At 43.4% G+C, this 13,018-nt stretch overlaps 1 protein-coding gene across 1 annotated transcript; it reads left to right on the top strand.

Annotated features, from left to right (window-relative positions):
• Positions 1-4,073: 4,073 nt before the first annotated feature.
• Positions 4,074-6,820, top strand: LOC123393721 (T-cell surface glycoprotein CD1a-like). The gene is made up of 5 exons (XM_045086547.1): positions 4,074-4,239; positions 4,706-4,972; positions 5,641-5,919; positions 6,120-6,398; positions 6,726-6,820. Exons 1-5 carry the CDS (start codon positions 4,179-4,181, stop codon positions 6,818-6,820), a joined length of 981 nt encoding a protein of 326 aa, XP_044942482.1. The 5' UTR covers positions 4,074-4,178.
• The last annotated feature ends 6,198 nt before the right edge of the window (positions 6,821-13,018 follow it).

Below are 13,018 nucleotides of genomic sequence, written 5' to 3'. Positions count from 1 at the left end.
TACTTACAAATATATATGTAAATAATTTATTTCATGCTCTATTAAATAATTTATTTTATGCTCTATTAAATATATATTTTATATTATATTATTAATATTAATAATTAATATATCATCATATATAATATATCATATAATATCTAATATATATTAAAATAAATTATTTACACATATATATGTGTAAATAATTTATTGTACATTCTTTTTCCCCATACTGAAATACTAGCTCAGAAGTATGTAACACTTCCAATTTAGATCCTGTGTTTCCCAGTGTTTTTGACTTTCAGCCCCACGGCTCTGCTATCTGTGATGGTTTTAGAAACAAACAAACAAACAAGAAGTGGTCATCATTTCTGAATCCATGAATATAGCTCCGTATCCCCTTTCCTCTAGTGTTATGATAGCATCCATATGTTAGTTCAGCACTTTCTGAGTGGTTCCACATAGAAATTATGAGTGTCTTATCCTTTTTCTTGGATTTACTACATTGTTTACTCAGTAGCACTGAACTCATGCCCCACAGTTCTGCATCAGGAATCTGAGTAAGTCTTAGCTAAAAAGGTGTTTTGTCTATGAGACTCATCCTCCCTTTGTGCCTAAGAATACCAGTCAGCCCAGTAGCTCTGGCTTAATGGCCATTTTAAACACTAAAATCACGAGAGAGAGCATGTAATTCAGAAAATGTGACACCAAATGGACCATGGATAGGACACATACTTCCAGTGTGGGAATTAACACAGGAAGGCAGAGAAGCACATGGTGCAGCCTCAGGTGGGATCCCCTGAGGTGGGTGACTCTTGTCACCCTATGTGTCCAGGAGAAGGAGCCAGCTCCTGGGTCTGGGGCTTACAAATCAGTGTCAGCAGGTAGGTCAATCAGTACAGACAGACTCCATGAATAATGACAATGGACCCTCTGTGACTGATGACTTCTATGGCAGTGGGAGTGGAGACATTCATTGCCTCAGTTATCTAGGTTTCGTTAATTAACTCAACGAACCCTTCTCAAACCCTGACCATGCAGCAGGAGCATTCTGAGTGTCAAGTAGTGGGGAGGAAAAGGTCATCACTGTTTTAGGAACCTGAAAATCTTGTTCTCCTGATTTGAATATGGCTTCCCTTGTTGTTTTTATCCAGTTTGTTAGTGCAGCAACTTATTTGGATTGAACTAGTTTTAATTGGAACTTAGTTTTAATTGTTTAGAGGCTGATTGAGGGGCTCAGGGTAGAGGAACTTCCAGACAGGCTTCTACTGTTACATATGTGGACATTTCTGGAAAATAGTATTGAGATGCGAGAGGTGGCAAAGGTGAAAATTATGGGATACAGGTGTGGAAACAGTGGTATTTCCCCAATCTTCTCTCCTGATGAGACCAGCTGGCTGCTTCTCCAGTTTACAGTCTACCACATGCCCTTCACATTGCCACCATGTTGTTTTTGGTTGGTTGGCACTACCCTCACGTGTAGTTCTGGACTCCAGTCAGTCTGAGGTCATTGGGAGAAAACAATCTTGACAATGTGACAGGCTGAAGGATGGGCAGGCAACTCCCATTTCAGGCCAACTAGCAGACAGATGCTACTCATCCTCACACAGGTTGATGCTTTAGCATTAGACTCCTGCTACAGGTGGAATAGGTTACAAAGACTGACTTTTACATGGGCAGAAGACTTTTACAAGGGTAGGGTTATTTACCGGGGATAGACATGTTCTTTCTTGTTCTAGGTTTTAAGGTGCAGGGTATATAGCCTGAAACAACTACAATCCATTTTTCAGCAGCAGAAGCAAGCCTGAGGATGAAATATGCATACCAGAAGACAGAGACATTGCCTATGTGAGATTTGCGAAGAGGGTTGGTCCCAACTGTCTTACCACAAGATACATAAAAGAAAAGTACATGATAGCATGGAGGACAAGGGGAGATGGAGAGAAGAAGGGAAACGAGGGAAATTGGAAGGGGAGGTGAACCATGAGAGACTATGGACTCTGAAAAACAATCTGAGGGTTTTGAAGGGGTGGGGAGTGGGAGGTTGGGGGAACCAGGTGGTGGGTATTAGGAAGGGCACGGATTGCATGGAGCACTGGGTGTGGTGCAAAAACAATGAATTCTGTTATGCTGAAAAGAAATAAATAAAAATAAATAAAAAATAAAAATAAATAAAATATCGCATAATGACTATAGTTAACAATACTGATTGTGAATATGAAAAGTGCTAAGAGAAAACCTTAAAAGTTCTCATTATATGGAAGGAAAAAATTGACATTATGTGAAATGATGAATTTTAATTAGTTGTCTTATGATACACATTTTGCAAAATATACATGTATCAAATCATTATGTTCTATACCTTAAAATTATACAATATTATATGTCTAAAATCGAGAAAAAAGGATAAAAAATGAACATTAAAGAAAAAGAATGTAAAAACATTACAAAGAAAAGATATATGTGTTCTGATGTTTCCTGCAGCATTACTTACAAAAACCAAATTAGGAAAGCAGCCCAAGTGTCCATCAAGGGGTGAATAAAGAAAAAAAGATGTGGTATATACACACACTGGGATATTACTCAGCCATAAAAATAAATCAAATCTTGTGATTTGCAGCAATACAAATGGAGAGAGAGTATGATAGGAAGTGAAATAAGTCAGTCAGAGAAAGAAAAATACCTATGGTTTCACTCAAATTTTGAATTAAACAAAAGAAAGGAACAAAGAATAGTGTGACAAAGGAAAAACCAGACTCATCTATAGAGAACACACTACAGTTTCCCAGAGGGGAGGTGGGTAGGAAAATGGGGGAAACAGGTGAATGGGATTAGGATGCTTATATTGATGAGTACTGTGTAATGTATAGAATTGCTGAATCACTATATTGTATACCTGGAATTAATATAACATGATATGTTACTATAGTGGAATTCAAACAAACAAACAAACAAACAAACAAAACAACCAAAGAAAAAGTAAATCAGCACACCAAAATGTGTAGTTCTTGGTTTATGCATTTTTCTTCCCAGGTAGACTAAAAGCTCCTTGCATAAAGTGATTGCATTGTGAACACTAAGTTTTCATAAGTGTAGCATGGTGCTTGGATCCAGGTTAAGTGACTGTTAGTTGAATGAATATATATTAATGAAAGTCAAATGGAGGGAATATGCTTCAGATGTTTCAATGTCCTGTAGTCTCTGTGAGGCTACTGGTTCCTCCCCTAAGAATAATACTGAATTGGTAGTTGCTGATACTCTTATATAAGTAATCATGGGGGAATCTGGACAGGCGAATAGAGCAACTTTTAAAAAGAAACGCTTGGGGAATAAATGGCACCCCAGGCCAGACCAAGTCCCCAAACTTTGCTTAGTTCTTAACCCAACTACAGTTTCCACCTCCCCCCAAAATGTTCACCCATCAGGGATGAATTCTCTGGTCAGCACCAGGGATATACTCTGTCACATGGGTCCCCTCCATTTTCTAAGGAGACGAGGTCATCCCTGCTCTCCCAATTAAGGGAAGGTGTCCTTCCCTGAAATGCTCCTTTCTATTCTTTTGCCAACTTCCTTCCTCTAAAAATCTCCCATTTGTACTACTTGTTGGAGGTCTTCTTACCTGCCAGATGGGATGCTGCCTGATTCTTCAATCAATTAATAAAATCAGTTAGATCTTCAAATTTACCTGGTTAATTTATTTTTTTAACACAAACAGTGCAAAGTCAGAGATATGAGTGAGCTGGGGTGGCAGTGAGATGGGGAAGGAAATACATAGGGGGTGTCACAAGGGAAGGAGGGACAGAGTGACAACAGGTCCAGGGCTGAGTGGTGGGAGCCATGGATTTTCAGGAGTTACTGTCTGGATGAAAAGGAAAAGCAGGAAAGGTGAGGTCACTTTTCCATGCCACACATGACTCATTCTCTTGCAACTAAATCAGGAGACAGGGAACAAGGGAGAAGCTGGCGACAAGGAGAAGCTGGAAACCAGAGAGGAGGGTCTGACCAGGAGGAGAAGTGAGAGTCTGAATAGGCATCCAGGGTTGAGGAAGGGAAGCATTTGCATTGTTGCAGACAATCAGGGAAGGCTTGTGTGTGGAGAAGGAAGTCAGAAGAGAGGGCTATGTGTGGGGCAGGTTTGTTAGAACAACCGTCAAAGACCGACTCTGTAAGAGACAGAAAGAACATCTGCAAGTACAATGCTGTTCCTGCAACTTGTGTTGCTGGTGGTTCTCCTCCCAGATGGTGACAGTCAAGATGGTGAGAACTCTGGCCTTGCCCTGTGGATGCAAGTGTGCCAGTCTGTGTGTGTGTGTGATATGTGCACATGTCTTTGCATGATTGTACTTGTGTCCTTTGTCTTTATGCTTGTTCATATGTGTATATCTGTGTATCCATTTGTGTGAGTGTATAAATATGTATAAGTTTGTATGGGTGTGTGTTTGTGTACATGTGCATATGTGCACTTGTGGAATGCATTCCCCAGCACATACTCTGGGACAAGAGTGTTGGCCTGATTATTTCCTGAGCATCCCAGCCCCAGGGCTCTGTGCTCTTGTGAAGGATGGGTTTGAGGCTCAGGGCTCTGGGGCAGCGCACATCTCCTGAGAAAACTATGGCTTCTCTGGCCTCCAGATTTTGGTTCCTCTTCCTCCCACCTTCTTCTCCATTCTCTCTCCTTCCCAACACTCCCCACTTCCAAAGTTTATCTGTAATTTTCCCACAGACTTCCAAGATCCAAACTCCTTTCGAGTCATCATGATATCATCCCTCTACAACCATTCCTGGACACAAAATCGGGCCTCTGCTTGGCTGGGTGAGCTGCAGACTATCGGCTGGAATAGCAAGACTGGGGCCCTCATTTTCCTGTGGCCTTGGTCCAAGGGCAACTTCAGCAAGGAAGAGATGATGGAACAGGAAAAGGCGCTCCATACGTTCTCCATTAGATTTCCTCTGATATTTAAGGATCATTTCAGTGAATGGCAGCTTGAATGTGAGTTCATCTCGCTCAGGGGTGGGATGGGGTGGCAGGTGTACGTGCATCTCCTTGAGTTACTTATTCTTCATGGGGGGGGGGAGCCTCCACTGGTTTCTGGACCTCTTATCTTCCCCTCATAAAACTGAAGCAAGATGTAGAAGCCAGACCCTGATTATTGAAAAGGTTTACGTCTTCTGCTCTCTCCCACTCCTCTCATTGACCACAGGCTGTGCTTTCCTGTCTCACACTTTTGTCTCCTACGACCACTACTCTCCCTGGCCTCCAACCAGGCACCCTCTGCTCCCTCACTCTGAGACTGACTTCTTGAACTGTGTGCTTTTCTCCCCATTTGATCCCATCACTGATGTCTATGTGTCCTCTGCATCCCCTGCATTTCCTTCACCCTAGATAGTTTTTACTCCAGTTTTCCCACTGACACTTTCCTTATTATCTGCCCACACCCTTCATGTCTCTCCTCCAACAATTGCTCCTTCTAAAATCATTCACCTCTTCCTCCTCCAGTGACCACTACTTCCTCTGTGTGTGAGCCTCCCCTCAAACCAAATGTTACTGCATTCCCTTCAATACCCTTAACTTCTCTCTACTGCTTCCACCATCCTTGGCTTCTACTTATTTTATTTCTTTCACTCTCCTGTCTTGTCACTCATGGTATCTCTTCCCAGATCCCCTTCAGCTACAGATGGCAAAAGTTTGTGGCCTGCAATTTGGGGAACCTTCAGTAGGCTACTTGCGGATTGCTTATCAAGGATCAGATCTAGTGAGTTTCCAGAACATGTCATGGTCACCATCTCCAAAGGGAGGAATTCAGGCTCAGAAGGTGTGCAAATTGTTCAGTCAGTACCATATGATCAACTTAAGACTACACAGGCACCTCAGTGACACCTGTCCCCGGTTCCTGTTGGGTCTTCTTGATGCAGGGAATGCAGATCTCCAGCGACAAGGTCAGTCCTGCTCCCTCCCTCCATAAGTCTCTATCCTGCAATCATATATTTGCAATGTTTCTTTTAAATTAAGGATAAGATGGAGACATGAGGGAGAAGGGAGGATGGTGAAAATTTTCTAGAAGTGGAAACATATGTCTATCTATAGTGGTGTGAAGACCTACCCTCTCAGTCTGTGAATACCTGTCCTGTGTCTGCAGTGAGACCAGAAGCCTGGCTGTCCACTGGCCCCAGTCCAGGTCCTGGCCGTCTCCTGCTGGTGTGCCACGTCTCTGGGTTCTACCCAAAGCCTGTGTGGGTGATGTGGATGCGTGGTGAGCAGGAACAACAGGGCACCCAGCGAGGTGACGTTCTGCCCCATGCTGATGGGACGTGGTATCTTCAGGTGTCCTTGGATGTGAAATCCAGGGAGGCTGCTGGCCTGTCATGCTGGGTAAGACACAGCAGTCTAAGAGGCCAGGACATCGTCCTCTACTGGGGTGAGAAAGAATGCGGGTCTGCCTGGGAAAGGGAATGTGTGGTCCTTCAGCACAACTGGAGATCTTGTTAAAAATTTTGGGAAATTAGGGACTCCAGATTAAGAAGGACATAAAATCAGTGTAATCCACCAACTGAGGGTGAAGGTCCTGCAGGAGTGGGAGGATTTGGAGGGTTGGTGAAGGGCCTATCTCTGAGGAGGGATGGAAGAAGTGAAGGAAGGAAGGATGGTTGGTGAAGCAGAAGCTGACATGAGCAAGGAGCACCAGGGAGGTGCAGTTCAACCCGGGTAGATGGGAAATAACAACTTCTGTATATCAAACCCACAGAGAAGCCCCACTCCGTGGGCTTGGTCTTCCTGGCTGTGATAGTGCCTCTGGTGCTTCTGGCAGGTCTTGCACTTTGGCTCTGGAAGCGCTGGTAAGTCTCTGGAGCCACCGTCCTGCTCTTTCCTATGTGTCCCCCACCTTTCATTCTGTCCTCAGCCCTCCTGCTTCCAATGCAGTTCCTTCCCCTTCTCTTGCCTCCTGCAGTCCTCACCTTCACCTACTGCAAAGTAACTCCTCTGTTCCTCCCAGGAAAACACGCTGGAGACATCCATGCACTGGTTTCACTTTGGAGTGAGAATTCAGCAGCCCAGTCTCCAGTACTTACATAAACCCAGCTCAGCAGTGAAGTCCTTGCAAATTTCTGCAAGCAACTTTTGTCTTTCATGACTGTTTAATGATCGATTATCAATATTATTAAAGTATTATAACAGGATTTGTTGTTCTGAGTTTGTTCTGGAACATAAATTTCAATGTTTAAGTCAGAGTAAATGAAGTCCCAGCAAAGTCCATGGGTCACAAGTATCAGATGTCACTTCCTCCAGTGAGACTTCCTTGATTCTAAGTGTTAACAGCCTCTGCTGGTGAGAATTTCCACCACTTTAACCTGCACTTTGGTTAATATATTCTTGTCTCCCAGTCCTTTTTGTCCCCAGTTACATTTCTTTTCCCCTTATAGTTCTTGGACTTTTTGAGAGCAAACTCCATGTCTTTTTAATATTTGTATCTTGGCCTGGAGTCTCACCTTCATGGAATAAAAATCTGGGAGAATTTATGCCATGTTTACATGTTTTTCTTTTTCTTTTGTTTCTTGACCGGTAGGTAGTAGTTGAGATGTCTGATGCTCCTTTTGTAAAAGTGTTCTCATTTGGCCAAGGTCTTCACACTTTCCTTGTTCTTTTTTTTTTTTAATTCAATTAATTAATATACTGTGTGTTATTAGTTTCAGAGGTCGAGTATAGTGATTCATCCCTTACATACAATGCCCGTCACTCAGTTAACCCATCATCATACCTCCCTCCCCTCCAGCAACCCTCAGTTTGTTTCATATGACTAAAAGTCTTGTGTGGTTTGTCTCCTTCTCTGATTTTTGTCTTGCTTCATTTTCCCTCCCTTCCCCTATACTCCTCTGTTTTGTTTATTAAATTCCACATATGAGCGAAATCACGGGATAATTCTATCTTTGATTGAATTATTTCACTTAGCATAATACTCTCTAGTTCCATCTACATTATTGCAAATGGCAAGATTTCATTTTTTGATGGTTGAGTATTATTGTTGGGCTGGCAGAAAGGGCTACTTAAGATGGTGAAAGTTCCTGCCACAAAACCCGAGCTCAGATAGGAAAACAAAGACCCAAGCAGGAATCTGAAAACCCTCCCACCCGGGGCTCCCGTGGACCAATGGGACCCTGAGGAGCAGGCGAGGTATCCGAATAAGGGAAACTTGCCAAAAGACCCCTGAGCTTCCCCCAAGACGCCTTAAAAGCCCCCTCCTCCCTGCCTTGGGTGCGACTTCCGCCACTCTGCTTTCCAGAGTCACGGAACCTCACCCGAGGGTGTCCACCTCCTCCCAGGGCAACTTTCCTGGCTCCCCTTCTCCTGAGCCCTGAAACTTTGCTGGAGAGTGTTTTTAATAAATCTTGCCTTGCACCCACTTCGCCTGGTGTTGTGTTTATCTCCCTGGAAAAACTTTACAATTATTATATATAGAGAGATAATCTTCTTTATCCATTCATCTGTTAGTGGACATATGGGCTCTTTCCATATTTTATCTATTGTGGATATTGCTGCTAAAAGCATTGGGATGTGGATGCCCCTTCAGTTTACTACATTTCTATCTTTGAGGTAAATATGTAGTTGTGCAATTGCTAGGATTTAGGATAGCTCTTTTTAAGTTTTTGAGGATCTTCCACGCTGTTTTCCAAAGTTGCTGTACCAGCTTGCATTCCCACCAACAGTGTAAGAGGATTCCCCTTTCTCCAAATCCTTGCCAACATTTGTTTTTTCTCGGCTTGTTAATTTTAGCCATTCTGACTGGTGTTAGGTGGTATCTCATTGTGGTTTTGATTTGTATTTCCCTGATGCTGAGTGATGTGGAGCACTTTTTTTTTTTTTTTTTTCATGTGTCTGTTGGCCACTTGTATGTCTTCTTTGGAGAAATATCTGTTCATGTCTTCTGCCCACTTACTGACTGAATTATTTGTTTTTTGGGTGTTTTGGGTGTTGAGTTTGATAAGTTCTTTATAGATCTTGGATACTAGCCCTTTATCTGATATGTCATTTGCAAATATCTTCTCCCATTCTGTTGGCTGCCTTTTAGTTTTGTCAGCTGTTTCCTTTGCTATGCAAAAGCTTTTTATCTTGATGAAGTCTGAGTAGCTCATTTTTGCCTTTATTTCCCTTGCCTTGATTTCTTGTCTAACAAGAAATTGCTGCAGTTGAGGTCACAGAAGTTGCTGCTTATGTTCTCCTCTAGGATTTTCATGGATTCCTGTCTCACATTTAGGTCTTTCATCCATTTTGAGCCTATTTTTTGTGTATGGTGTAAGAAAGCGGTCCAGTTTCATTCTTCTTCATGTGGCTGTCCAATTTTCTCAACACCATTTGTTGAAGAGATTGTCTTTTTCCATTGGACATTCTTTTATGCTTTGATGTAGCCAGTTGACCACAGAGTTTAGGATTGATTACTGGGTTCTCCTTTCTGTTCCACTGCTTCGTGTGTCTTTTTTTTACCATACTGTCTTGGAGATTACAGTCTTGTGATATAGGTTTTTGTAGAGGGAGGGTGGGGCCAGAGTTAGTAGCAAAAGAGGAAGATTGTTCCAGGGACAGGTCTATTTTCTTGGGAGAAAAATCAAGGGATTTTTCATATTCATGACTTCATCTGCTTTTAAGGGACAGAGAGGTCCCAGCAGACAGACTTCACTGGCTCTGATGGAAAGAAAAATTTCCTGCATGACTAGTTAAGTCTACATTTCTGGGCAGGGGTGGAGGGTGGGGGTGGCAGTGGTTGATATTGTAATTAGACTGGGATTGAAGCCTCAGTGTGAAGCCCCAGTGTGGGAACTGGGTCTAAGCGACACAATTCTGGGCCTGTGATTTTCTTTTTCTAAGGGGAAGAGCCTCATGGGGATATATCTTCAGACACTTGCCACTCCACCAGCAGAGGTACTTTTGGTATCCTGATGGCTAGCCTGCTTGGGACAGAGCATGGGTCACTATCTCCATTCTGATCCTGTCTCATTCTCAGTCAGCTGCTCTTTCAGTTTTGGGATTGGGTCTTCTAATCCCAATTGGGTCTTCCCTTTCCCTTAGTAGATGGAACCTTTTAGTCTAGGACAGGGATTGGGTCTTCTAATCCCAATTGGGTCTTCCTTTTCCCTTAGTAGATGGAAACTTTTAGTCTAGGACAGGATGTGGTACTGTTCTTACCCCACTGGCCCTTTCCTCCAGCTGCAGTGTGGCTTCACCTGTGTCCTGAGGCAGGTTCCCTGTCCTTCCCACACCTGGTTCCCTGCTCTTCCTACACCTGGTTAAGGCTTCTTTCTGTGTGGGAGATGGTGGCTTTCTGCCTTTCTCAGGCAGCAGGTCCTCTCAAACCTCAAGCATACACCACAATAAAGCATTCCCCTGGTCTGTATCCTGGGTTCCAGCCTATCAGGAGCTCCTGGTGAGGTCAGTGGGAAAAAGCCTGGACATACGAAGAATTTCCTTAGTCTGTGACTATCAGGGACTCCTGGTACTCATGCTAGCAACTTGTTAACAATTTCAGTGGGATTCTTCTTTCTGGCTGTAAAGCATCAGGCATCTGTCCTAAGCAAGCAAGAGTTTGCATACTGTGTGTGGAGGCTGAGAAAAATGAAGGCCATCCCACCTCAGGTTTAACCTTAGCATAACCTTAGCATAGTACAGGTATCTCAGACCCCTATGCCTAAGGGCTGAACTACCCCCTACTTTACTTTAGTTCCAGGAAGTCCCACCAAGCTTTGGTTCAAGAGACTTCTACCCTGTTTTTGTAAATTTTCTCTCCTCCCCCGCCCAGCCTCTTGTAACGACCCATAAATACCCCTGCCTTAACTAAGTTCGAGGTCCAAGTCCCTACTCCACTGTGTCTGGTGTACTTGGGCCCAAGCTTAAGCTTGTGGAATAAACCCTCGTGTGATTGCATCGGTGTTGACTCCTTGGTGGTCTCGTAGATGCGAGAACTTGGTTACAACACTGTGGGGTGATTTTGATGTTATTTTAGAATATAGGTGAGGTTCTGTGGGGTAAGGTCCAGAGGTGAGGACCCAGAAAGAATTCTTGAGATGTCTTTAGTGCAAAATGGTGGTTTTATTAAGGCCTGGGGACAGGACCTGTAGGCAGAAAGAACTGCTGCCCAGGGGTTGTGAGGAGTGGCTAATTACACGTGTACTTGGGAGGTAATGAAAAGGGAGGTTTCAAAAGGGTTTTCATATGTTAAAGGCTCACAGGATACTGGAGGCCTTGCCATTATCAAGTTAAGGCTGTTTAACTCTCTAGCAAGGCATTAAAATTAAGACATTTGGGAGCTTCCGGAATGAATGTCTCACATATTCCCCCAGGATTGTGTGTGTGTGTGTGTGTGTGTGTGGTGGGGAGTGGTTGCAGGGTGTCAGCATGTGCTTTGTCTTCAGCTTGCCTTCTGCTCCCTCATTAACCTGATCAGGTAAAGGATGGTATTTCAGGTGGGGGAAGAATTTACCCAAAATAGAGAAAAGGAGAAAGAACTTTATTGAATACACTGCAAGGGGCCTGCACGCAGAACAGGAGGGAAATACTGTCTTCCAGGAGGCAGTGATAGGGGCCTTGGTTAAGGAGGAACATAAGCATATGGAATTTCCTTCATTGGTACCTGTGTCCTGCTGTAGGCCTAAACATATTTTGAGGTGATTTGTCTAATGGACCTGTTTATATTCAGCTGGGGGTGGGTGGTCACTCTGGGTCCTTTTTCCTGACTCAGATTTCTTCATTCAAGATGGTTGCCTTCTAGTGGCCTCTACATTCCCCCCAATATTGACAGTGACAAATCTTTGGCATTTGCACAGAGGTCTCATCTGCAGTTGCTTCTTCCTTCTGAATGAGTGCAGCATAGAGGGGTCCCCACTGAACTCAGTCCATCAAGTTTTCTATGCAGTTATAGACAAGAGCATAGTGTTATATTAAAATGCTGATAGGTGATTTGAGTGAAATTCTTTGATGGCCTGGTCTGCAGGATTAAGGGGAAGGGACCCCTTGACAATATAGGCTTCAAACTCTATTGAACTATTTTATTCATATATGGAACTGCTGGATTCTAGAAGAGACAAGTTTAACAAAGGGACTAAATAAACGGAGGCCAATAATTAGGAGTAGGGGTGTTGAGGACTGGGGTCCTAAGAAAGGAAGTAGCCAAGAGAGCCATTGCCAGGTTTCACCCCAGGAAAACCATCCTTATATTTCACAGTCCTGGAGGAAGGAAGCCAAAGAACTTTTAGATGAGAAGGACAAGGATAATTCTAAAACAGCTAATGATTGTATTGTGAAAACAGGACACCAAGGTGGGGAAATGGGGGAGCCCCAGGTGCATTACAATTTCTGACCAGGTACATTCTGAGAGTTCACATTGTAGGAAAATGTTGAGAATGTAGTCTTGGAATTGGGAAGGAGAAATCATAAGAGTTTGGGGAGGAAAGTATTTAGGGAGTTTTTCTAAGATAATATCTTAGAATGATTGAATACAGGAGAGTGGAGATCGGCAATGGTCCAGATTCATGGGCCTCTAGGCCTCTGGGTGTGCATCCTCCCAGTCTCTGAATAACAGGTGTTGATTTTCAACTGGATTGCAGCCGTACTTGGTGGAGGACTCAGAGGACAAAAATGCCAGCAAGTGTTGGTCAGTCTCAGAAAGACAAAGATTAGTTTGTAACTTTGTCACTATCTCCCCTCCAAGTAATGGAGTTGGGCAGTCAGGTAAAACAGGAAAGGAGTGGGGAAAGGTATTTAACCCTCCAAGAAATAAAAAGGCAGTGAAATGCTCACTCTTTGGGGACCCATCTATGTGGATGAGGAGTCTAGGACTGCAAGATGATGCCTGAGTATTTGGTAAGGGTGGAATAAGTGATTCCCACATACAGTAGAAATTTCAGCTATGTCTCATGCCACATCCAGCGTTGCCTGAGGCTGTGCTGTAATGACAGAGAATATGGGAGCCTGAAGTCTTTGCACCCTGTCAGTCAAAGGAGAAGAGATTTTCTACCCTTCCTCCACTGGGCTCCTCATTGTACAGAGCTAAGG

This window comes from Mustela putorius, unplaced genomic scaffold (assembly GCF_011764305.1).
Source record: "Mustela putorius furo isolate JIRA1106 unplaced genomic scaffold, ASM1176430v1.1 tig00000997_pilon_pilon_pilon, whole genome shotgun sequence".
NCBI classification, from domain to species: Eukaryota; Metazoa; Chordata; class Mammalia; order Carnivora; family Mustelidae; genus Mustela; species Mustela putorius.
Note: the sequence above shows the minus strand (reverse complement) of the source record. Positions and strands in the feature narration are given on the sequence as shown.

Coding starts and splice junctions, on each gene's coding strand:
- LOC123393721 (XM_045086547.1), top strand. CDS start 4,179: ATGCTGTTCCTGCAACTTGTGTTGCTGGTGGTTCTCCTCCCAGATGGT. Junction 5,920..6,119: donor TGCAGATCTCCAGCGACAAG/GTCAGTCCTGCT, acceptor CTGTGTCTGCAG/TGAGACCAGAAGCCTGGCTG. Junction 6,399..6,725: donor GGACATCGTCCTCTACTGGG/GTGAGAAAGAAT, acceptor TCAAACCCACAG/AGAAGCCCCACTCCGTGGGC.